The following is a 26,427-nucleotide window of genomic DNA, read 5'->3' as shown; positions in this document are numbered from 1 at the left end:
GTAGATGGAGATGCATTCATTCTGTGCCTTACTCTCCCTTGTTTTCACAGCTTGAAATGATCCATACTCTGCAAAAATAATTATTTCTGTTTTCTGTGGGTTATGTTGTCCTGTTGGTTGTTAAAGGTTGGTGTCTTCTCATGACAGAGAACTGTGATATCTGTGTATCTTGCAACCATTATTCAGAATGGCTTTCAAATGTTTTTGCTTCTTCTAAATGAAGTATATCAGCTATTACTATTTTTAATTTCTATGGTAGAATTCCATAGGGAGCTCATAATATTGGGTGCATTGTTCAACTAGTATGAACTAATTGGTTGGAACAGGAAAAAGGGAATAAATGCATGCGCTAACTTAGTGTGCTGATAGTGCAGGTGACATTGATGGGGGGAGAAAATGAGAATGAAGTGGATTTTGATAGTGTTGTGATGACAGATAGCATGATAGCCATCTGTGATGGCAGATAACGTGCTGTGGTAAACAGGAAATTTTCCAGATGAATGTAAATAATTGTACCATCATTCTTTGCTGAGTCCAAGTTCTCATTTAAAACCAAAATGTTGAGTTTTTTTTCTGTGGATTTGCATAATATGCATGAGAAAATGTATTGGTGAAAAAATATGTTGGTGAGATGATAAAAGAAACTGAACCAGTAAATGAAAGGGAAAAGATGGTGTAGAGAAAGACAGTACTTGAGGCTGTATTGTTTTATAATGCTTTTTTTCCTCCTCTAGCACTACTGTCTTAAAACTGTTTTTGTGAATTTCTTATTTTTTGTGTTTAGGATATGGATAGGGTTTTTTCATCAAAAAGCAATGTTATATCATGAAAAGCTGAGAAATTTCATGGTCATCTGATTAATTTTTATTAGAAAAATTGTAGCTCGTCTTATTTTAGTAGTAACTAATTAAATTTGTAAATTTGTAAATTTGTTACAATCTGTAAGGAAGATACAGATTTTTTCAGGGTCTTGTCTCCTGTAATGCTAAATTTCATTAACTTTCTTGGTAGCATCAAACATTGCAGGATTCATAGGATTTGACATTTGTTTTTAAATAAAATTAACAAGTCAAACACTATTTTGTTCTTAGAATGTGAACACTAGACCTCCTTTTGAAACATTCATAAGAAGTACAAAAGACTTACCCTAAACTGTTCTTTATTTGCATCAGAAATACTGTTGTGAGGGATTTCCATGCCAACAAATAAACTTTGATTTAGGTTAATCTGTTCCAGGGGAATTTTTCCATGGGAGTGGGATAGAAAAAGCTTCAAGAGAAGCAGAAATAATTCTATCTGTTCCTGAAGTTTGTTTTGTTGCTCAGATTTGAATTGATGAATCCGAATGTGCTACTGGATAGTACCAGAAATGCATTCATGATTTTGTTTTTTTTCAATAATGTTTCCTTGTTGCCTTCTGGTTTGATTGTTTGTTTGAATTTGTTCAGATGACATAATTGCTTCCTTTTTATCTTTGTCTCCTCTGACAATGGATTATTTTAGTGAACTTTATAGCTTATGGCTATTTTGAATTTAGTACAAAATGTACCAGCTTATTTGGACAAACCTCGTGCAATCAGGCAAGCACCTGTGCTTATTTTAGTTGATATTGCTACTAAGATCCAGGATTTAAGGGCAATGTCTGTGTTTGTTGAGGGTCATTTCCCAGAGCAGGATTTCATTTTATGAGAATGCTGTGCATAGGTTTTCATGAGCTTCCTGTTGATGTTGGATGAAACTACTGTGATTTGTTTTGACTCACCAGTGCATGTTAGGGGCATCCCTATGCATCCTTTGCATCCCTTGTATGGCAAGGTCTCAAATCCAGCTGAGATACTTGTTCCAAATCTTTCCTTTATGTGAGACTATGTCAGGAGTTTTCACCATGATAAAATCAGCACATCACCTGCATCTGAGAAAGCCTAGCTCATTTCTCTTCACAGCAGGATGTTGGCTGAAGCAGAAAACAATGAAAACCCAGGCAGGTTGATGGGGATAGTGGGGCCATTTGGTGAGCTGAGCCAGAGAATTTCCACAGAAATTCCTCCTGTGCAAACACAGGGATTTGGCTGGGGAGAAGCCCTCCCTAGGCACATAGGAATAAATACATATGTAGGATCTGTACAGAAACCTTCATTTTGTTCCCTGAGGTGAGAGAGAGGGGGAACCTTTGTACAATCTTTGCTAGCAGGGTTCTGAGCACCTTGTGCTAGCAGCTGTCTGTCTGCAGTAAAAAAAAAAAAAAAAACACCATTCTGTGCCCTCTCAGCTGCTCTCGGGGGACTTGACGTGTTATTGCTAACAGTGTCTCTTCAAAGACTGCTGCCAGTCATTCATTTCAATATGTAATCTCCAGGAAGCTGTTTGAAGCGGTGTTGCTTAGTTACAGTTGAAGTGTGCTCTGCTGTAGGGGTTTCACTGGTACAGTTCAGATCGCAGGAATACGGGTCGGGTACCACATTCCGCAGTCGCTCGTGCAGTACTGAGACAGCCATCCTGAAGCCTTTTGATGGTGAGAGAGCAAAAAGTTTACTAAATATGGAATATGTACTTAGAGAAGGAGCTATAGATCTTCTACTTATATATAGCAGAGCAGATTAGTTGCTTAAAATTTCAGTCTATACTTAGCAAAGGTTAGTATCTGTTATAATGATTTAAAGAGTAAATTTAGGGGGTTTATGCTTTTGGGATGTTAGTATATTGGCAGACTGAATTTCAGAGATTATTTAATACAGTTAAGGGTTCTTGTTTTGTTAAACCTTTTGCAGTGCATCCTGTTTTAAAATCTTTCATAATTGTTCGACATGGCTGTAACAGAGCTTCACATAAGGGGGTTTCCTGTGCAAATGTTTAAGTTGATGTAAATGTTTATGTGGTATGCATAAACTTGCATGGAAATGTGAGAGCACGATCAAATAGTTAACTACATTCAGTCATCGGAGCCGGCTTAAAATTGTGCTTATTAGTTAGATAGCCTACTGTGAGCCTTTTCTCTCCCTCTCCTCCCTCCCCCCACTCTCTCAATATCTCTCTCTTTCTTAAAATCTAATCAGGATCTGCTGAAAAACATAGATGGTCACAAAAAGGCGTTCCATGAGATCCACAGGACCAGGTCTGTTAATGGCGTGCCTGTTCCACATGACCAGTTAGAGGATATGGCAGACAGGTAAGGCTTTCAATCTGAAATAAAAAGCTTCTGTGCATGAAGAGGAGCCTGCTTGCTTTTTTATCTGTTTATGTAGGGATCACTGTCTAGCTACATTTCTCAGTGGTAAAGTGAGATGGATGGAAAAACCTCCTAGAAAATACATAAAAATATACTGAAAAACCTGATGCTTTTAAGATTGATGAGAATCAAAATAAGCAATAGATTTTGGATGGGAATACTTTTTTTTATACTGATCCTGTTATTACTTGTCCCTGGAAGAAATGTTATATAACAGCCAGGATGCATGTGAAAAAAAAGAAAAATGACTTTGCAAAACTTAGTAACAGAAGTGAATTGATGTTTTCCATGATAAAAAAGAAATGTAATTAATTTGTTGTTCAAGAGCTGTCATCAGAATATCAAAACATATAATTAAATATTTGTCTGAGTGAGGTGAAAGATTAGAAAAATATCCACACTGTAACTAAAGCTTTCAGTCTCTCCTGCAAAAATGAATGTTGCTGTATTTTACTATACTGTGATTCATTTCATAGGTTTAATTTCGTTGTCTCTTCATCTGAGCTCCATCTGTTGAAGATGGAGTTTCTGGAACTGAAGTACCGTCTACTGTCACTCTTAGTCTTTGCAGAATCAAAGTTAAAATCATGGATTATCAAATATGGAAGGCGAGAGTCCGTGGAACTGCTTCTTCAAAATTATATTGTAAGTTGGGGTTGTCTTCTTTTTATACCTATTTTTGAAATTTTCATATTTAAGTTTTCTAGAATTGTATAAAAGAACAGAAACAGATATCACATTTGGCAGTCATCAGCATTATGACTGCATTCCTATGGAATATATCTTCAGAGGTGAATCTGTCTTCCCCATGGACAAACTTAGTTAAAAGGCTAAAAGTAAAAATTATCCTCTTTCCATCATTTTTTGAAAAAGAGAAATACTGTTCCAGCTGCTGTCCAGTGATTAATTTTGCAAGCACGTCTGGAGGTTCCAAATCCTAGATTTTTGCTTCCTTTTTATAGCAATTCCAAAGAAGTTAATTACATCTTCTTTTACACCTGGATAGAAGCACTTTATAGTGACTATACACAGCTTAAGAGTTAAAGAAAGAGGAAGTTTTTGGCATGCATTTCCACACAGTATTTTTTACAGTCTTCCAAAAGTTTAATAAAAAAGAATGTTATTTTACCTCCATATACTTGTTTACTATACTATACCTATAGGGGAGTAATCTTATTTTAAAGAGTGATTTTTCTTTTCCTACTCAGCATTAGTATATTTAGTCTGGAAAGAGTTTGCTCCAGCTCTGCATTTGCCATTTACAATGTTTAGGAACAGGAACCATTGACTTACAAGCGTTCATTGATAAATTCTTTTTCAGTGTTATGTTGCTGCATCTTTTTAAATTTGCACGTGCAGTGCTAAGTGTAGGTAGAATGATAGAACTGCTGCACTTCTACAGTAGGGCATGAAGGATTCTTTGAAAAGCAGGGCTGGTCTAAATATTTTTTTCCCTTCTATCTAATCCATGTGGGGAAAATTGCACACAAAACTTAAGTCTGAAAAGAACAATACACTAATGGAACTATTCAGAGACAGGTAAATGAGCAGAGAAAACTATTGATGTCCCCACTTCATTGAAAACTTCAAACAGTGAAATCTGGATGAAATTCTCACTCTTCAAAGTGAGGATTTCTGTATTTAAACTTTAGCAGTTAGGGACACACAAAAATTCAGTAGTCAGTTAACCTTGTTTTTTAGACAAGCTTTACAAAATTCAGATAATTATACGAATTCCTTAGTTTGCTGGAGTGATGTGCAATAACTAGGATTGTAGTCCATTTTTTAACTCTTTAAGACTGTAAAAAAATACTATAAGATGACAAGGGAAATAATAAAAAAAAGTGGACAGCTTGAATTTTCAGGGCTTCTATGGCGACTTTCTTATTTTTTTCCCTTGGAATGAACATGAAGTTGTTAACTTGTATATTAGTTTGCAAGTGCCTCAGTTGTTCTTGTAATTCATACCACTGATGCTGCAATGGTCTTTAGGGAAGGAAGATGCTTCCTTACATTATTTTTGAAACTGTATAACATCAAAATGAGGACATCAGGACAGGAGGATAAACAAATCTCATTTTCATTCTTGATGGCCTTGACTTCTGGCTCCTTTAAGATGTGATAAAAAGGGAATTTATTTGCTTTGGCTTACCTGGGACCAGTTTTCTAGGACTGAGGGACAAGCATTACTCTTCCAGTATATTAGGAGTCTTACTTAGCAAAGCTGTAGTCAGTACCTTATAGTCAGAGATACTATATTAGCAGGAGATAAAAAATGTAAGTTTGTTTGTCTGCCAAAACAGACTGGGGAATGTCAGCATTCTAGGAACATGCGTAATTAGGATCTGGATAGAACATATGCCTGGAAAATATTTATGTACTGTAGCTTAAAAATAAAAGTGGCGATTTTTACTTAATCTTAACATATTTTCACCCGTCTGTCATACGCCAGAACTAAAGGTCAACACAGATTATATACCATCAACTTGAATAATCAACTGTACCAAATTCCACTGTCATGGAGATATTAGGTACAGTGATCCATGGATTTGAACCCATGGAACTGTGTTGTAGCACTGCTATGTTAGCACTTTTTTAGCATCATATGCTATACTGGTTTGGGAAAGCTGCTTATTTTCTTCAAGGAGACTTTTCAGGGGGTAGACAATATTAATCAGTAAGATATTTATTAAATTTTTGAAAATATTTCAGATACCTCTTGATATTAGTGTTATGTAAAATTTTTTTTTGCTCTTCTGTGTAAAGTCGTCGAGATTTTGGTTCAGGTTAAAATGTCTGCATGGGTTTGGCAAAACTGAAATCATGAGTCTGTCCCACAATTCATGATAAAGCCTGTAGATTTTCATGCATGGCAGATTTTGTTTTTACAGGAGAGCAGAGAAAAAGTGTGATTGTTCTTGACTTCTAGTTTCCTTGGTTATAAACACAGTTCTAAATTACCTACTAGATAGCTGTTGTAACCTGACATAGCAACTGTCAAAGGTTTTAAATAGAAGGTATATACTGGCAGAATTATTTTTAAGTGCTTTTTTCATGTTATATAATATGGGTCAATGAACACATAAGATCTTATTCTCCTGTTCAAAATACATTGAACTTGAACTTCATTTGACACCTGGTTTAATCAAAATCGCATTTGTCTGATTTTGTCTATCCTGGCATTCCAAAGCTTGTATAGACATATGTGGGGTATACATTCCTTAATTTTGTAATTTGTAGCTGCTGAGGGGTGGGATGTGGCATAAATTATAGAACCATTCAAAATTCTACCTTTCTCTTCCTGTTTTAACACTAGTAATGCAAGATATAATGTGCTTGCATAATGTAGAGCTATAATTTTCTAAAGGAAATAACATTTATGAAAGACATGTCTAAAAAAGTCACTTTCATTTGCCATAAGGGATAAAGAGGCATAAATGTCAGAGGCATAATTTTTTACTAAAATATTTCCAGTTAATTTATTCATCACACTATAACACATCACAGAGCTAAACTATCACTCACAAAGGAACAGCACTGTGCCACACTTCAGAAAAGCAGCACCTATTAGTGCAGTGTTTCCATGATCTTACTTTTTGTCAGTTGCAAAGGAGGTAATGAAAAACTGAAGAATAAAGCAAAATTTTTTATTCTATTAAGGTGTAACCTGTTTTTCTGAGAAGTCTTAGTACAGAAAGAATTGGATTTGATTTTTGTGGTGACATATATGAAGAAAATCTTCTGTTTTATTAAAATTATTCCACTTAGTTTTGACTATAAAATAGTTTCCATTAAACAACTTTTTAGTTACTCAGTTTCTGTACATTCTAAGTATCATGTGCTAGCAATTTCCAGCAAGACAGTAAATACGAAAACTTCAAATAACCTTTCCATGTGGAAAGCAAATAAATCTGGTTTTGAAATTATATACTCTGCTGTACCATTAAATTGAAAAGGTGACATTTGTATGCTATTTGATAATTATTATATTAAAAATATTATTTTATAATGATGAACATATGAATAAAGGAATAATGAAGTTAAATGTTGTCATCAGTATCCTGATGTAATTTCATATAAATTATTGCTAATCCTAATACCCGTCTTTATTTTATCAGTTACAATTTTTTTTTCTTTTCAGTCTGTTATTGAAAATAGTAAGTTCTTTGAGCAATATGAAGTTACCTACCAGATCTTGAAACGAGCAGCTGAAATGTATGCCAAAGCAAATGGCTCAGGTAAATGTCTATATTTCTTTTGTCACTAACATGTAACACCTGGTCCAGAGCAGCCTGCTGCTTCTGAATCTCTAGAGGAGGGTGATCATATTCAGACTTCTTCCTGGGAGAAGCCCATTGTCCATGCTAGCTCTTAGATTATTTCAACGTTGTTAATTTGGGATAAAAAATTGTGACAGAAACCAAATTAGGAGTAGGGAATATAGTGTTCTAGTGCCTGGAAATGCTCCCTGGCTTCACTTAATTTAAAAGAAAAAGGCAACTGGGAGTTGGTCCCAGTATAGTAGTTGCAAAATTATCCCTTGGTTTATTGGAGGTTCTTCATTAACTTTGAAAACATACAAGAGGAACTTAAATGGTAGTTGCAGTATGGACATGTATGAGAAATAATATGTAGCTAATTCAACAGCTGCCTCCTGTCATTTTTGAATACTGCTGAGTTCAGTGAAAATTCGAGGGCAGTATTTGACCTAGATAATTACAGACATGAGATCACTTTAATCTGTAACACAATAATGTCTTTGGAGGATTGCAGCAGCTGCTGCTAAGGGAGGGAGAAAATGGATACCTTTGTTGTTGTGAAATTTAAATTGATAGTGACACCTAAATTTTACAAAAGTAAACATTTTTTCAAGGTATTCTTACAAAGAATGAAAGTCACAGATTTATTTAGTGCTATTAATAAAATCCAGTAACAAATTATTTTCTAAAGAATGAATACTAACACATATGAATTCAGCAATAGCAAATCAAATTAGCTTAAAACTCTTTAAAACAAATATATTCTGCATATTTTGCGATGTCTCAGCATTTGCTTGGTTTTTTTTCTTCTCTCTGTTCTCCACTAGAATGAGAACACATTTTTTCCTTTCTTGCCAGGTAGAAAACACTAAAAATTGAATGTCAAAAATTAGCAGCAGTTTGGTTTCAAAGTCAATGGCAAGAAGATCAGAACTTCATTCCATACTTTTCAATGTAGACATAATATGTGTTTTTATATTATGTAACTCTCATTTTCTGCTATTTTTAAGTCAAGCGTGTCTCTTGATTTCTTTTATTGCAGATTTGAAATGAACACCACACACAATATGCAGTGTTACTGTTTTAATTTAGCATTCATTTTATGTACTTTCCAAAGTCTTTAATTCACACATTTAATTTCTCAGTCATGATCTTGTGCTAAAATTGGGCTATGAACTGAACATTCGTATATAAAAGCCTACTGAAATAAAAGTTCCAGTAAAATAACATTCCCTGATGACAGTGAATAAGCATGATATAAAGTTAATCTTTACAGAAATGGTAATGAAACAAAATAATCAATGTCTTTCCGGTATCTCAGTGGAAGAGGTTGAGAATGTGATGAAATTCATGAGTGACACCACAGCTCAGTGGAGGAACCTCTCAGTAGAGGTGAGAAGTGTAAGAAGCATGCTGGAAGAAGTAATTGCTAATTGGGACAGATACAGCAGCACTGTGGCAGGTCTACAAGCTTGGCTTGAAGATGCTGAAAAAATGCTGAATCAGCCTGAACATTCCAAAAAGGTATGCACTCATATGGCTTTTTTGTAAATTGTGAAACACTGGATAATTTTTTTTTCATTTGCTTAGGTTTTGGTCAGACTTGTGACATCCTGTCTTGATTCAATATAGGAGTTTCAGTGTCTGCTTGTATAGCACCTAGAGACAAATACATATATACACAAATACATATATACACAATGGAGAAACCTCATCTGTGGCACCATGGCTAGAGGCATCTTTGACATGAATATAGGGCAACAGAATTGCTCAGAGATAGGAATGTTGTATGATTCACTCAAAGGCAAATACAGCTCTTAGCACCAAAGTGAGTAATCATGGACTACCTATAAAGACATTTCCAATGATTTTTCTAGATGACAGATTGCAGTACTCATTGCCTTCAAAGACCAGTATTATTAATATGTGTTGTTATATTTGATAGCTGATTGATTAAACCATTTCCCTGGCATTTCAAAAATATTTTAGACAATTGATTTTGGGGACCTGCAGTTATAAAGATAGTTCTGTAATTTTTTATCTGTTGTAATGTTTAGAGTAGTGAAGCACTAAGACTTAAGTTTGTAAACCTACAATAATAATGTGGAATGACTTGAATATTCCTGTGTTTAATAGGTGCTAAATTTGCACCTAATCCCAGTGTAGCAGCTATATAGCTCTTAACACTAAAGTAGGGTTCTCATAGGCACTAAGATGGCAAATTGACATCAGGTCAGGAATGAGCACTTCATGTTCCGTGAAAAACAGTATACGTTTTTCTAAACTTTGTTAGTTCAAACTGATGTAAATTGATGGAATACACTTTTTAAATAAAAATAAACCAGTGAAAAAAACAGTCTGTCATAATATAGATTCGAACAATTATTAGTGGGCAGGAAGGATGATTTATGCAGATCAGGATGCTCTTAGATACTGGTGTATGTTTTTTGTAAGTAATTGGACAATGATTAAAATGAAATAGTCTTAAATCCATGTATACAAATAAAGCAGAAATTTGAACATACCCATGCAGTACATAGTTGCTTTTTTTCCAACATAAGTCCAACTAGTAATTATTTTCATTCTGATATATGATTTCGAAAATTTCAAGAAATCTTGTTGAAAACTTTAGACATGAAGGTTTATTCTTCCCAAAATGCTAATTGTTTTCTTAAAAATACATTGTCTCAAACCTGTTAAAGGTTACTGAGTGGTAGCATCTGTCTGTATACTGAGATACATATTTTAAAAGTTACTTCTACTTTTAATGTTGAATTTAGCTCTCCACAGCAATAATGTTCACTTAGATAGTTCCAGGGATAGCTCTGATGTAGCAGTTTTGATATTTGATTATTAAAACCAAAATAAATTCTTAAAGTGGTTTGTAAAATTAATTGTCTCACAGCCATGAAGAAAAACCATCTGGAATACCAGGTGAAAGATGATAACTATTGTTTGGAATACGGTGTAAAATATTTTTAAACATTTCAGAATATTTTTTCTATAAACCCACAAAAATATCAGTAATATGATACAAAGTTACTCCTTTGCAAACCTTACGTGTATTACTTAAAGCCTCTATATTCTATCCTAGGCAAATACCACAGTAGCCCTTCATCATGCTGTCATGCTTTCTTCTTCTTTTCATTATCTCTGCATCATTTCCAGACCTGCATATATCACTGTTTGATTTGGAAAAGAAAGTGGCCTGTTGGCTTTCTCATTGGCTTTAATTTTCAGAAACTGTGAACCTGTAACACTGAAGATCTTGCAAAAGAAAAAAACACCAGTATGCACTTGGAGTTTTCAAACTGTTCCTTCTACAACTCCTTCATTTACTTCCAGTACCTCTTAAGCACTTTCCATAATTTCATTCTAACTGCATCCTCCCACACTTTTCTCACACAGCTATATCCAAAAGGTTTTAGAGAGCTTCTAGATCTCATGTGGTGACTTCCTTAAAAAGAGCTGCATTGTTTTAATTGAGAATTAGGTGTGCTTCCCAGTACCTTCCAAACTTGTTTAAATTTAACACATCTTAAGTTGGCTTCTGAATTGGAGAGCCTTCCCAGCCAGTCTGCAGAAGGTAATGGTCTATGGGAATAAGTGTGCAGAAACAAGGATGTGAGTAGTTTACTCCATGTGCTTTTTTCTTCTTGCACTCTGTGAGCTTGACCATTTTCCTATGGTCAGCTGACTAGAGCCAGATTCAGTAGACTTTATTTCTCTTGAATGTGCTCATAAAGGTTAGCCTTTCTACAGAGCAAGGAGGTTCCTCCACTGCAAGTAGAAAAAGATTCAAACTGCAGATGCAGTTTACTGAACTGATAAAATTTATTCACCGATACATCAGTACAGAGCACCTGAATCCTACTGATCTCAGCTTTAAGGAACAGAAACACTGTGTGTTGTTCAAGTCTCTCTTTAAGATATTTGACCAGTAGGTCAAATACAACCACATGACTTTCTTTTATCTGAACCTTTTTTCATATGTGGATGAGTTCTGGCAAATATAGTTTCAGAACTGTATCTCTGAAACTTGGGATGGCTGACAGTGTGATTGAATAGGAATTTTTCTCATGTACCATTGAGCAAAAGACTGTCACATGGAAGGCAAATGTTTTTGGAATTATAGGATAGTTTGGATCACTGCCCCCTCCTAAATCCAGAAGATCAGGTAGAATGGTTCAAGCTTGAATCCTTCTGATTACTCTTTCTCCCCTGAAGGAAGACACTGTCATGATTGAGTCTGTTTGGAACAGACTGTGCCATTCATTAATTGTGCATTGTTTGGGAGAAGGGTATCAGGGACAACCCACATCAGAGAAGATGTGGACAATCATGAGACAGTGATTGAGTCCTGTTTTGTTTACTGATATTGGTATAGAGCCCAGGGATACCTGCCTTAGGAGCAATTGCCCATTTTCTGGAAGAGAGAAAAGGATGGAGGGAATAGGTCTTTGTCTTCTCTACTACTTTATGTGCATGTACCTGCCTACAAGATGTATATGGTCTATTAGGCTATCTTAGTGAGGGGAAAAAAATCACTAGCAACCATCTCTTTCCCCTCTGTGCTCACCTGCTCTGAACTAGGAGGAAGCAGTGATTAAAAAAATCAGTCTTCACTGGTCTTCTGAGAGGCCAGACCTTGGAAAGATGGAAAGATGCATGGAGCTCACAGCAGGGAAAGTACCTCTCCACAGCCTGTATGTGGCTGGGTTACTATCAGCCACACTGCTTAAAAACAACAGAAAATGTAGAAAATACATGAGCCCTAACAGCATTTTCAGTTATGGAACTTTGTCTTAAGGAGGATTTTCATTAGTTTAACTGAAGCCACTCACTAGAGTAAAATGAGCAGTAAGTAAACTGGCAGTAATTTTTAATTCCACAGGTTATATTCACAGACATTAAAATTCTGTTATGGCATATTTAATGTGAAGAGTGTCAGAGGATAATTGTTCAATGAGGTTTGTATCAAGTCATGAGTGGGTGATTAAATTTTAGTTTTATGATTTAAGATAAAGACTAATTGCGAAAGTTTTGGAACTTTTTATTTTCTTCTTCAGGATTTCTTTCGGCACTTACCTCATTGGATCCAACAGCACACAGCCATGAACGATGCTGGTAATTTTCTAATTGAAACATGTGATGAGACCATTTCCAGAGATCTTAAACAGCAACTTCTGTTGCTAAATGGAAGATGGAGAGAATTGTTTATGCAAGTTAAGCAGGTAAGTGATTTTGTCCTTCTTACTTTTAAATATTTACTTTTTCATTTCCAGGCAAGGAAGACATATTACCCTGCTAGCAGGACTAAGGACAGCTTTCTAAAGTGCCTAATCATTCATCAGTATTTAAATTAGAAATTACTCCCTGACAGTAATATATTGTATTTGGGCTCATCTTTTATTTACCTTTTTGGTTATACAGCTATTTTGGGGCAGATGAGGGGACATTTTCAACTAGTGTAAGCTAGTTGTAGTTGTTCATCACAGCCACCTGTTTTGACACAGTGAATGTTATTTATACATAACTTCTGTTCTATGAAGAGAATGACTGGTTTTTAGTATGTATTGATACTGTAAAAGCTCTGTAAAGGTAAACAGTGAAAATTGTGAAAATTATTATTTTCACTACTCTTTGATGAACGCTCCTTCCAGTTATTACATTACAGCCATAAGCAGGGACAATAATTAATTTAATTAACTAAATTTTTTCCCCATTTCGGTCAGACTTTACTTCTATCTTGCCTACAAGCAGGCTCTGATAGTAAATGAATAAACTTACATAAAAGATTCAGCTGATACAAAAAGAATAGTGGTTTCTATATTTGCTTTTTAAAAATCAAAGAGAAGACATGATCTTAATTACACAGAACTATTTCACACATTTTCTAACTCACAAACATGTTAGAAAATATCTTTGTCCTTGTCAATATACATCTATCAATATTGTCCCCTTTCAGTGATTTTAAATAGCAGTTGCCTGTTGAAGGTACTGAATCTGTTTTCTTTACTGGCACTATTACCTCCTATACAGTCAAGTTAAAAGGAAAAGCAAAAAATTAGTGTCTCTCTTCTATTGTAAGTTTTCCAGACTGTTGATAAGAATGTTCTCAAGTTTTACTTGCTGATGCTATTTAGGGTGATTCACTGATATAAATGTCTCTTCCGCTACTTATGCAGCTTCTTTCATATGCTGGCTATGTGGGTTTTTTTACCTCACACGCTTTTTTACCATTTCTGTCACACAGTTCTTTCTACTTTCTAAGGCATGTGTTTCCCCTTCCCCCAGCGAGCATTCTTTTATTAAGATTTCCCTTATTCTTTAGCTTTTCTAGGCTTTTCATATTCTATTCTCTTTGCTGAATTTTCAAAATTGATATTGTAGGTAGTGAGAAATGAATTGAACCGTTGATTCTGGGGTAGAAACAAATGAGTCTGGCATTCCCCTGACCTATAAAGAGGCTGACCTCCTGTATATATGCTGTTAATCATTGCATCATTAGTATTGAAAATAATGCAGATGATGAATTTAGATAACTTTCCATTATATTGTATTTCATTGAATGTAATTTTTCCAACAAACAATTGCTCTGAAGACATGCTAATTCTCTTAAATTATTACTTAAATGCTAGGTATCTAATTTGGGTTGGGTTTTTTGTTTTGTTTGGGGTTTTGTTTGTTTGTTTGTTTTTATTTTCACTTTCTTTTTTTAGTATGCTCGAGCAGATGAATTGGACAAAATGAGGAAGGAGTATGTAGACGGTGTGGCCCATTTGACAGCTTTTATTGATGGAAGCAATGCGAAATTTTCAGTCCCTGTAGAAGTGTCCTTTCATGATGTCAAAATGTTTGTGCAAGATTTAGAAGTAAGTGTCTTCCTTTTGTTTCTTTCTTCCTCCTTCAAAAGAAAGAAACTTGCAACTATTTAATTTTGATAGCATAAAATTATTTTAGTATACATTCTCATTATTAATTGGGGTTTTTTACCAGTGGTACTTTTTTTTGTATGATTTCAGCTATATCTAAAATATATGTAGTTGCATTCCATTAGTGTCATTTTTAGAGCAAATTTCTAAAACACTGTCTCTGTAGATATTTATTTCTTTGTAGCCTCAAATCACATTCAGGTGAGTTGACTGATCCTCTCTGGCTCAGTTTCCATGGATTTGAAATATGGTCCAGTGTTCACAGAAATCAGTGATGAAAATAATTTACAATTAGAATATATATCGTTTATCATTCATTTATCTTCCATGAATGCAAAAATACTGTTGTTGAAATTGTTTTTTAAACTCTTGTTTCAGAATATCAAGCAGAAATTGCCTGCAATGGAAGCTCAGTACAAAGCGGTTACGAGAACTATGCAACTTGTTACAAAAGAAGTTTCCCAAGAGGAAGCCAATGAAATGCTGGGAACTCTGACACGTCTCAAGGAGCAGCTGGGCAAGGTTGCAGAATGCTTTTTCTTTTTACTAAAAATTGTAGACTGTTGAACTCAAAAATAGTACGGTCCTGTACATAAATTCTCACATATATGCATTTGAACAAGTTGTACCGGTAGATTGATTCAGGGTGGAGAAGGTGTTACTTCTCTTAAATCCTAAGATACCATCCTTAAATCTAATACTCTTTTCATTAAGAAGTAATACAAGATCATAATAATCTTAGAAAGAGTAGGCAACAACTATATAAACCTACATGCAGAAAAAGTTGCTATTTATGGAATTTTACAACTGTTTCAATAACTCTTTTTCTTGACCAAAAGGTTAAAGAGTATTCCAGTGCACTGCTGTATGAATGCCAACGTCTGCTGTCTCCACTGGAAGAACTGGAGAAACAAATCACACATTTTTATGAATCTCTTGAAAAAGTAAATGAAATAATTTCTATCCTGGATCCTGAAGCACAACCAACAACTGTTCTTAAACAAAAAGCCCAAGTAAGTTTCAAAAGCATCTTACAAAGGTCTGCTGCCTCTGAGTATTTGCAGTTATCTTTCTAGGAATTTGGACTGCAACTCTGTAAGCTGAGCAGATATTCAGGTAATAGATGTAGCCTTATCCTAAAGTCAGCTAGGCATAAATACAAAAAACCTTGAAACTTTTGTTCCTATCTAGTGTCCATGGTTTAAATCCAAGAAGTAAACATAAGACTTCTTTTTAATTTTTTTTTTTAATCTAGTGGAAATTGGACTGAAGTACAAGTAATACATTGAATTTTTTATTAAGCAGATGAAAAATCAGGATCAGAAACTTCTCTACATTTCCTTGGACTCTTATAGAATTTATTAGAGGCTTAGAAAAGTGCTTTATTTGAAAGGAATTTCAGTATAATATTAACTTTTCTTCATGGCTAACAAGCATTTCTCTCTCGAGGAATTAAGAGCTAGTCAGAACTTACTCAGAAATTCAAATGAAAATAGGATTTTAAAAACTTTTTTTCAGCCTGTACGTTTCATGCATGTTTTCTTTTTTCTTATTCTTTTTAAGCATATTTCTCATGACTTAAGGTAATTTATAATGAAATCTAAATTCCAAAAGCTGACATGAAGGATTAATTTGTTGAAAGGCAAGAAAGGTTGAGATCTCAACCTGCTACTGAGACCTGTCATTCCTGTGTCACTGTGGGTTATTTTCAGTTATACAATAAATATAGAAATACCATAAAATTAAATCACAGAACAATGTATTGACCTACAATGTATTGACAATGTAGATCAATAGACCTACATTCTCTAGCCAAAGGGCTTGAGTACATGTCTGTGTATTGTTTTGTGACTAGCTAGAGATCTATTTGGGTACTATACTTCACATTCAGGGAGAAAATAGTGTTGTCTGTGGTATTCTAGTTGATATTTGTGTAGTCTCTTTGCAATGGCCCTGTGACCGCATCCTTTTTCTCCTTACTTTCATAAAGTATCTTCCTGTTATTTTGCAAAACCTTTTTCCTCTTTGTTCCTGGCCAGGGTGGATATATGTTTTTTTCTTTCAGGATTTGGTAGCTTATCAAGAAAACTGCAAGAAAGACGTGTCCCTAATTGAGAGAAATAGTCAGAGTATCCTTCAGTGTGTGGCTTCGACTGAAGTCTTACAGCATTTCCATCAGTCAACGTTTCAGAAGAAAGTTACACAAGTTCAGATTACTTTTCAGGTAAAAATACTGTACCTTGGTGCATGTCTCTGAAAATTTGTTCATGTGCATCTGATCAATCCTACTGTACCTACATTTCATCACTCTGTAGCTACTGTCCTGGGTAGCTCACCTCTCCGATGTCAAGTTATCAATTAAAGATTTGTCTTTATCAGGTAATAAGGGGTCAGGGATTGACAGTCATGTTCTCCATGCACTTACTCAGAGGTGAGCCTGCCACAGAGAAACCTGAAATTTAAGAGAACTTTAACATGCCTCAGGGTCATTTGGATGGGGGAATCTGAAATCCTACTGCTAGGGCTGCACTGTTGTTTCTTCTGACTTTCTTATCTTGGCTAATCATTTGCTTCTATATTCCCACATATCCCCTTTCACACAAAGCATGGAAGATGGAAACTTATGCACATACTGGGCTTTGTATTTTCTCAGAAAATGCAATGGAGTGTGAATATATAAAGCTGCAAAAGTGTTTCATTTGATAATGCAAAAATGTGGCCTCTGAACTATATTCCCTCTTGTTGTTATCAGTTATTACTGCTCTTTTTGGGGTTGTTCAGCCCCAGTCTAGCCCCACTCTAATAAGAAATTAGCCATCACACATGGTGTGATTTTTGGGGTTGTCTTGTGCAGAGCCAGAGATGAGCTCAGTCATCTTTATGTGTCCACTCAAACTGAGGATTTTCAGTGATTCTGTGACTATCTTTGAGTCAGATTTCCACATAAGGGGCTCAATAACATTTATTTTCAGGTGATTTTTGTTCAGTATAAAGCTATCCAGGCTGAATTTTAAACTGCATAAAATTGATAGGTGTATCAATAAATAGCTCTCTCTGAGAAGTGAATTTTAGAATTTATATTATATTTTGTGGAGTGTACCTAAAGATAAGTTGTGATTTATTTATGATGTAGAAATAATCGTTTAAGTTCAGCTTATTATAGCAAAAGCAGATGCACTTGTAACTTGGTAAATCTACCATTAGAAATTTAGCAAGATTTTTGGGTTGAGAACTAAAGTTTTGATTAGCTGTCTGGGTAAACTCACCAAAATTCCTTATGCTGAGGTTTGTAATCAGTGAGGATGGTGAAGTGGATGTACAGTAAGCAGTGATGCAAGTACCTTGCAGCAGTTAAAGTGCTGAACTGTTCATTTCTCCTGGTAAATTTTCTTACTTGCTCATGAAATTGGAACCACTGGATATTGCAGTGCACAGGAATGGACTAAAAAGCAGACTAATGGAAGAGCTGTGACTAGGGTTGCAAAAAAACCACAAAATTTGCTGTCTTCTAAGCAGCTTTGTGCCTGGTTACTTATCTCGTGTACTGGTGTGATAATCATACAAACCTCTTCGAGGTCAGAAGGACTGTAGCATGGAACTCCAACCTGTTGGTGGTTGGATCCAACCAACTGTTTGACCCAACTGTTTGGGTCAAACCACCCTCACTTTGAGTCGTGTTAGGGGAGGTAGTTTGATGCTAGGAAAAGTGAAGTGGCAAGCTTCTGGTGGTGCCAGGTCCTTTACATTTGAAAGCAGGCTTTATGAAAGAAACTCTCTACTCAAATGGCAGAGGCATTCTGAAAATATCAGAGACATCTAATCTACTAGTTTTTATTTGAATGATGACATTAGCAGAAGCCCCAGTATTAAAAATTGGGAAAATGGGATCATGAGAGGAAGAAGCATGGTGAAAATAACATATTTAAAAGAGTGAAAGAAATTATATGCATGTTTTGTAAGGTCATGGTAAAAGGGAGCAAATAAAAATCACTGTGGAAGTGCCAGCTCATTTTCTTTGCTTGTGACTCAGAATATGGTCAGGAAAGCTGGTGAGTGGAGAAAAAACATAGAAGCAAATAGCCGTTTGATGAAGAAGTTTGAGGAGTCTAGAGCAGAACTGGAGAAAGTAATTCAGATTGCCAATTGTTGCTTAAAAGAAAAAGGAAATCCTGAAGAACTTCTCAGGAAACATAGCGTGAGTAAATTCTCTGACCTTCCTCATGGAAATCTTTGAGTGCATGACATAAAAGCCTACTGAATTCTAAAACTGATGTGGATTTCTTGCACATGTAGAAGTTATACAGATCAGATCAAACTAATGTTAATATTGAAAAACAAGAAGGAAAATAACCAGCTCACTTACTGATGTAAGATTGGATGTAAGCAACCAGAAAGTGAAAAAACATAGGGTGGTGTTTTCAGTAGAACCATTTAGAGTTAGAACACTATATTTTGACAGTCTCACACACACACTGCTCTTTTTTTAGATTAATATGTGTTTCTTTATTATAACCATAACTTATGCATGTTGCTTTGAAATGTCTTCTTGTTAAAATACCGTCTCAGTGTACTTGCTGAGAATAAATTAATTTGCTGGACTTTGAGTGGCTAGACATAGTTATTTCCTTTATTCAAACATCAGTTCTTCAATGGAACAGAAGTAAAATTGAAACTTAGTGTCTTAGGGAACTTCATGTTGGAATATCAATATCCAGCTTCGTTTTCTCATCTTCTCACTTTCTGGCTCTACTTCAGGAATTTTTTAACCAGTTGGATCAGAGAGTCCTAAACGCCTTTCTGAAAGCATGTGATGAACTTACTGATATCCTCCCAGAACAAGAGCAACACAGCCTGCAAGAAGCTGTGAGAAAACTTCACAGGCAGTGGAAGGTTAGTGAATGACATCTCTGGATACTGTCAATCTTAGTTTTGGGAACTTTCTGAATGACCTATATAATTAAAAAAAAAAAAAAAAAGAAAAGAAAGAAAATTAAAGAAAACAAAATAATTTGTATTATTTGGCTTCTCATACAATTGGAAAAAAAAAAGGGAAAAACTATTTACAATATTAAATACCTCTACACCTACAAACAGCCTCTTGAAAAAACCCTGTTAAGTAAATTCAAGAAATATGAGAAATTAATTATAAAACCCTATTTCTCCCCCGTTACATAAAGCCATAATGATACCTGTCTTGAATACAGGTGCTAGCATCTTTTCCTTGCTGATGTTGGATAATTACAGTTACTTTCCTGACCAAACAAATTTGTAAGACATCAGGCCATCAGCCTAAATTTTGTCTTCAGCCAATGACTCTAACAACTGAACTAACTTTTGCTCACCAGCTATGGCGTTTTTTGCCTGCTACAACATGTTCCTGGTTAAAGTTGGAGTGATGGATGAGGGGTCACACTAGTAGGCAGGCAGAAACCTCTGGAAGCAGTTGTGAATACTATTTTATACAGGAAATATTTGCTGTCTTGCCAAGAATGAAGGTGTCTCTGTAATGTGCCTTATACACACACACATTTTGGTGCACAACTTATGACCTTTTGATAAATCTAATACTATGGCAGCAACGTGAATATGAAAAACCCCTATCTGTTCATGAATGTATATGCTTTATTTTCTATATTATCAGGTTTTAGACTATTTATATTTTGCAAATTTACATGGAAGTAGTGGGAGTAGTGTTTTATCTCTGTGCTTCTTTATTGCCCCTGTGGGTGTGTAGGATCTTCAAACAGAAGCCCCATATCATTTGATCCACTTGAAAATTGAAGTACAGAAAAGCAAGTTTCTGGTGACAGTGGAGGAATGCAAAGCTGAACTAGCTCGACAGAACAAGGTGTTATCCAGAGAAAGCAATGAAAGAATGATCAAGGAGCACATGGTATGAGTTCCATGCCTCCAAGGGGGCATTTACAGAAATACATTTTCAATGTCAGTAATAAACAGAAGTTCTAACTAATTCTTCAGCCACCAAAGTCTTTGTGTCCAGCTTATGACAGATGAATTCTTGAGGTCTTTAACAAAAAATTTATTTTAACTTAGCAGGTTATGAAAAATACATAGATGTCCTGAGTGATTTCTTCCAGTTTGTATTTCTGTTGAATTTTCTGCTTTGTCTCCCATCAGTTGTTCTTCGGTGATAAGGGATCTTACCACCTGTGTGAGAAAAGGCTACAGCGAATGGAAGAGCTGTGCCAAAAACTGCCAGTTTCTGATCCAGTGAGGGGTACACTGGAAAGCAGCCAGCGAATCCTGAAGGATCTGAAATCCCAGATAGACAGCACCTACATGAAGCTAACAGAGCACTCAGACACCTGGAAGGGCTATAAGAGCAGGTGTCACCTCAATTCCTACCTGAGTCTTGCAGAGCCTTATGCATGGTCACGCCTCTGTGTCATCACAGATCAGTACCATGGACAAAATGATACTGTGATCTTTGTGTAAATTCCATAAATTATAGTGGGGCTTCAAGCGGATTTTATAATTTTTTTGCCTACACTTAGGAGGTTATTGTTTTGTAGTGGGTTTTTTTTGTTTGTTTGGGGGTTTTTTTTGTGTATTGTATTTTTTTTCATCCTGTGATGTCTTATTTCAGATTTTCTGAATTGGCAAATTGGATTTTATCAACAGAAAGAGAGCTAAAGAAGATAAAGGAAAATGTTAACGATACTGCCAAGTACAAGCAGTGTAAAGCATCTGTGGGGGTGAGCCCTTAGCTTATATCTCAGCAAAGCTATGGTCACTGCTACTGGGACTCTGGATAAAATTCTGCTCCAGAGTAGTCCAAAGTAGTCTCTGCTTTGCTACAGAGACCATAGTAGCTCTGTTGATTCCTGGTATTCTTAAAAACATTACCAGGAGAAAGGTGCATGTTACAGCAAATGTAGCAGAAGTTCTTACTTTTAACAATTTAGAGAATGACAGGTCCCTTTCCCTCTATATTTAGAGCATTAAAATTATAGGGGCAGATTGAAAAAATATTTTCCCCTCATATTATTGCCTGCAGAGTTAGAAGTGCTGCTCAAAGAAAAGCAAAAATTTGTGGATTGCAGGTTTTTGAATGATCTTACTTTACTTACATGTAAGGAAATCTTCTATTATAAAAATTCTCTTCTACCGTAGTATAACGGGAGGAAAAATTACTCCACCATTCAGTTTTGTACTGGTGACTGTTACAAAAATTATAGACTAGCTGAAGACTGAGTTGGTTAGTTAAATTAGTTTTAAGCAATAATTTATTGTGTCACTTGGGACTTGACCCTTCTTTCTGTTTTTTGGTTTTGTTTTTTTTTTAATTTCACATACTAGGAGCACCTACATACTTTAGGTGTTTGTGTGAAATTCATGAGCAGCTTATGAGTCTAGCTATATGGAGAAACATTATTAGGATGACCTTGATAGAACAGATAGATCCATAGCTTAATGGGTGCTTCTGCTTCCAGAAGTCTGGTTTACTCATGTAGTTTCACTGCTGCCAACATTTTATCAGCACTGCCACAAAGATACAAATGAACTACAGGTTGAAAAGAGGTGTGGAAAGAAAGCAATTCAAATATGAAAAAAAAAAATTACATTTAACTTTATATTGCATGAAATTAAATATTTGGGGAAGTTAGCAACTCAGATTTAAATTGCAAGAAATACGGTCAATATATAGAAAATATACATGTGGTACCTGCCCTCTATCTATCTGTAAGTAAAAACATTTGTGAGGGAAAAGTATTCCACTACTAACTAAAGTACAGTCTAGCTAGTAGCAGAGTAAAGTCTGTGGAAGAAGTGCAAAATTCTAGCCATTAACTGAAACAGAATCTGATAGGGCTATGCTAATAGAAAAATACTACATTTCTAGTGTTTTAAGCTAAAGAAAAGTAGTCTGTTTACACTATTGATCTTTGAACTGGTGCCAGGAATGTCAGTTATTGATGTATTTTGTTTATTTGAAGAAAATATGTTTTGATTTTTTTTCTGTAGGAAATTAGGAAGCATATTCACAAGTATGGAGAAAACCACAGTTGGCTGAAATCTAGACTTGCTGTTTTGACCTCACAATGTCCTGATTTGGAGGCCAAAGAGACAGAAGATGAGCTTTGTAAACTTTCCAGTGACTTCAAGAGACTCCTAGATTTGTTGGCTGAGGTACAGTATGACACACACAAGAGCTCTACACTTACAGTGTCACATAAAATGACATCAGCCATGGCTTCACAAGCACAAGTTCCCTGCTGTGTTTTTTTAATTAAACTGCAAGCCTTCAGCAATGAAAAATTAATTTGTACTCCATGGGTAGCAAAGCACTGAGAGTACCAGGCAAAAAGAAAAAAAAAAAAAAAAAAAAAGACATTATCATATTGGATCTTTTCCCTCTGCAGAATTGGAAAGTATCATAGTAAATGTTTCTGCAATCAAAATGTCCATTTTGTTAGTTTTTTAAAAATCAGTTCATAGTGAACATTGTCAAAACCATAATGTACATCAACTAGTGAATATAGAATTTCACTTTAATAATAATTTATTTATATTTTATGGTGAAATAAAACACTACGTTGGGGTTGTTTCTAGTCATTAAGGATGTGTATCACATCCTGAACTTGTAGGAAAAGGCTGCAGTTCTTTGAGGCCTGAGTGAAAAGGAGATACTGTAACTGCAGAAATCATGGGAAATTTCTAACTCATGACAAGCCAAGCCTCTCAGAAACACTGAACCCTTGAGTTCTATGGGCTGCCAGGGAACTTACTGGTTCACAGTTTATACAGTTAAAAGAAAAACCAGCTGAAACAGATCATCCTGCACTTAAAAAGTGGAATAGACCTGACTAGAAGCAAAAAAAGAATTCAGGAAAGAGAAAGAGTTCAGATTTCAGATTTCACTGTTGATGTCAGTTCTTGTGGAGGCCTTATAGAGGTTTCAATGTATAATATTTCTATGTATTTATTGAAAGTTCTCTAAATTTCTGTGGTGTGAAAGCTGTTTGGAAAGTTTGGGCAAGAAATGTAATTTCTGCCTGACTGCAAAAAGGTTAAGTTACTCTAATTTTGTTTTATTTTTAGTTTTTTGTGGGGTTATCTTTTGGAATTAAGTTAAATCACTTGCTTTTTGTTTCCTCTAAATGTCAGAACTAAATGTAAGTTAATGAGAGTAACTTATTGAGGTTAATAAAGAAAAACAGATGTCAAATTTATACTTGGTTTAAACATAAAAATATAATCTAAATGGCACTCTATATTATAGTTAAGCAACTACTGATTCTTAGAAATCTGAATACTATTTATAAAGCTTGTTAATCATATGGATGAGATTGTTTAGGTGAGAACTGATACTGGGCATTGCCAGAGTTCAGCAATAGTTTTGGAGACTAAAAACTAAATATTTATATAACAGGAAATTTAATGGCTTGAGTTCAAATGGCTCTCCAAAGTAAAAAGGAAAGGAACAGGAAAAATAAAAGGAAAATTATCTAGAATTGTTTATGATTAAAACCTTAAAACACAGGAACTGTATGAGGAACAGAGCCTGAGAGTCAGCTACATGTATTTACCTGAGTCACACAATTAAGAGAAGACATTTCTGGTGTGTTTAATGGCCTCTTTCTTTATAAAATGTTTCGTTCTTTATAAAATGTTGCAAGCTGAGACTGCATACTGCAGCACATGTGCATTGTGGTCCATAAAACCAGAGTAATTCAGCATTTTAATGAATTTGTGATTCACCAAAACACTGCTCAAGACAGTTCAAATGGCAGCAAAAATTTTTTGTGTGTTGAGTAGTGCAGGTGTTTTGGAATCTGGGTCAGCCTGCAAGGATGTACTGTTTTCTAACAGTAAGTAGCTGTCACAGCTGTCACATAAAGCTATTTGTCATATGGAAGTGTAACAGGGAGTATGTTTGAACAAGGTAAAGGTCTCCCCAGTCACATTTTAAGTCTAGAGCCACTTTTTCAATGTAAAGTTAAAGGTGTCAAAAATACAGGAGATAAAAAATGGTTTAAATATAAAAAATTGTACTGTATTTTTGAAAAAGTATGGCAAATATAAATGTACCCTTAAAATACAGATGTGTTTTTCAACATGAAATACTTAAAGATATCTGTGATGTTAGATTGAAAACACTTTAGGTGCTGTTGGAGACTGTGTCCAGTACAAAGAAGAAGTTAAAAGTGCTATTGAAGAATTAATCAACAACTCCAAAGAAGTCCAAGCAGAGGCTGAAAAGATCCTGGATACAGAAAGTTTATTACAAGCTCAGCAACTACTGCTTCATCATCAGGTAGGGCAACTCCTCATGTCCACATCCAAATTTTATAAAGACTAATTTATGTAATTACAAAATTTTGTTACACCCATTAATATAAGTCTTTATATTGTAACTTGAAAGTGTTATAAAGGAAACAGTTCTATATAGCCTAGAATTTATTTCTTTTAATGAAAAATATTTTCAGTGTCTTTTAAATGTTAATAGTCAACTTTTATTTCATATGGGGTTTTGGGACACAAAACACTGAAAAACAAGCTTCATTAACTTTAAATTTTGGGTAAGTGTACTCTGCAGATACGTAGACTCTCCCTTTAACCTTTTTATTGCTCGAGTTTCAGATTCAATCATGGTAAATTTGACACAATTCTTGCTTTGGAAATTTCTCTATTTTAGCAGTTTGATGTGGCCCCAACTCTAAATATTAGAAGGAAGGTATTGCTTTAGCCTCATTTCCTTCTCTGGATAGCTATTTTTGTGTCAGATGGGCCTCCATTCTGTAGGAGTAGAACTAGAGGTTTTTTTATGCACTCTTAATGGATCAAAATATCTACAGGCTACAGTGAGTGGTATGGCTTGCATACAACAAGAATCATGGCTGTTAAGGCAAAATATGGGAAAATAACTTTTTGAGCTGCTCAAAGGTAATGAGAATAGGAATCATTTACTGCCAATGTCTGGACATTATTAAGTTTTTTATAATAACATATATTTCTGTGGAGTCAGACAGCTCAGTGTCTGACTAATCACACCTGTTTCTTACCTAAACTCTTTGGTATTTATAAGCACAATTGTGTGTGTTAAGGTTTGTATTCATTCTTTAAATACTCCGCATTCCTTATCCATTTTAGGAGAGGTAATAGAAATAGTTAACTTCTCCTTGAGCTCTTTTTCTTGTGGTATGGAGTCTATCAAAGCAGAAACAGATTTTCACGCAGACCTGAAGGTACCCAGAGTAGAATTGAGCTAGTTGTGAAGGCTGTCTGGGTCAGGCATGTTACAAAGGAGAGAGGGAGTATTGTCAGGAGTTTCTGATAGTGTTGCAAATCAAAAAGACCTCTAGGACAGAGGTACGCAACCTAGCCACACCCTGCTGCTCTCTAAGAAGGCTAATATATTGCTTTGTTCAATCTGAGGCTCCAACCTGCGCCTCAGGAGTGCAGAGCAGACGGGGATTCAGTCATGAGGAATACATGCACCTGTGACCCCTGCTGTGGTTGCTCAACTGCTGTGGCTTCTGCTTTCTCAAATATGCTTTGGATAAATGGCCACATTTTCACTCTTTTTCTCCATGCATATGCCACAAAAGGCGGCATTTGACATTTTGAAAGCTAGTGCGTATACTTGATAAGTGTGAGACTCTCAAGAATACTTGCCCCAGTTTGTCCCTTTGTTACTGTCATTGCATACCCCCGCAAAAACTGAAAGGGGATGCATCATTCCACTTTCCCAAAGGGGCTAAAAAGTCTAATCATTCATGCTGGATGAATCCTTTTAGCAAAGGACAAGGAGACTCCGTGCAAAAAGGCAAGACGTGCAAAAGCAGATTTCCCAAGCCAAGAAATTGCAGGTTGAAGGTGGGCTGCCGAGCACAGTACGAGATGATTTACAAAAATTAGAGGGAACATTGGAGAACATGCAGCAGACTATGGAGAAACGGGAAGAGCAACTGCAGGTGGGTCTTTTGCCCTTGGAAATAAGGCCTCATGCTTACTTCTTCCTCATTTTCTTTTTTAAACCTAG

At 35.4% G+C, this 26,427-nt stretch overlaps 1 protein-coding gene across 26 annotated transcripts in view; it reads left to right on the top strand.

Moving 5' to 3' along the window:
* Positions 1–26,427, top strand: part of SYNE1 (spectrin repeat containing nuclear envelope protein 1) — a 287,044-nt gene that overhangs the window by 76,764 nt on the left and 183,853 nt on the right. For 24 of the 26 annotated variants that reach the window (XM_072926945.1, XM_072926947.1, XM_072926946.1 and 21 more), the window contains 17 exons: positions 3,054–3,166; positions 3,703–3,871; positions 7,368–7,464; positions 8,807–9,009; positions 12,555–12,719; positions 14,208–14,360; positions 14,799–14,942; positions 15,260–15,433; positions 16,486–16,644; positions 18,451–18,615; positions 19,176–19,310; positions 20,155–20,313; positions 20,559–20,767; positions 21,028–21,136; positions 22,407–22,571; positions 24,532–24,699; positions 26,183–26,359. In XM_072926945.1, the coding sequence (XP_072783046.1) occupies positions 3,054–3,166; positions 3,703–3,871; positions 7,368–7,464; positions 8,807–9,009; positions 12,555–12,719; positions 14,208–14,360; positions 14,799–14,942; positions 15,260–15,433; positions 16,486–16,644; positions 18,451–18,615; positions 19,176–19,310; positions 20,155–20,313; positions 20,559–20,767; positions 21,028–21,136; positions 22,407–22,571; positions 24,532–24,699; positions 26,183–26,359 (2,664 nt within the window). Of the gene's footprint in view, positions 1–51; positions 2,513–3,053; positions 3,167–3,702; positions 3,872–7,367; positions 7,465–8,806; positions 9,010–12,554; positions 12,720–14,207; positions 14,361–14,798; positions 14,943–15,259; positions 15,434–16,485; positions 16,645–18,450; positions 18,616–19,175; positions 19,311–20,154; positions 20,314–20,558; positions 20,768–21,027; positions 21,137–22,406; positions 22,572–24,531; positions 24,700–26,182; positions 26,360–26,427 lie in introns of those variants that run through there. The other 2 variants (XM_032747555.3, XM_072926949.1) reach the window with 2 other exon arrangements.

This window comes from Taeniopygia guttata, chromosome 3 (genome assembly GCF_048771995.1).
Source record: "Taeniopygia guttata chromosome 3, bTaeGut7.mat, whole genome shotgun sequence".
Taxonomy (NCBI): domain Eukaryota; kingdom Metazoa; phylum Chordata; class Aves; order Passeriformes; family Estrildidae; genus Taeniopygia; species Taeniopygia guttata.
This window is presented reverse-complemented; position numbering and strand designations above follow the sequence as displayed.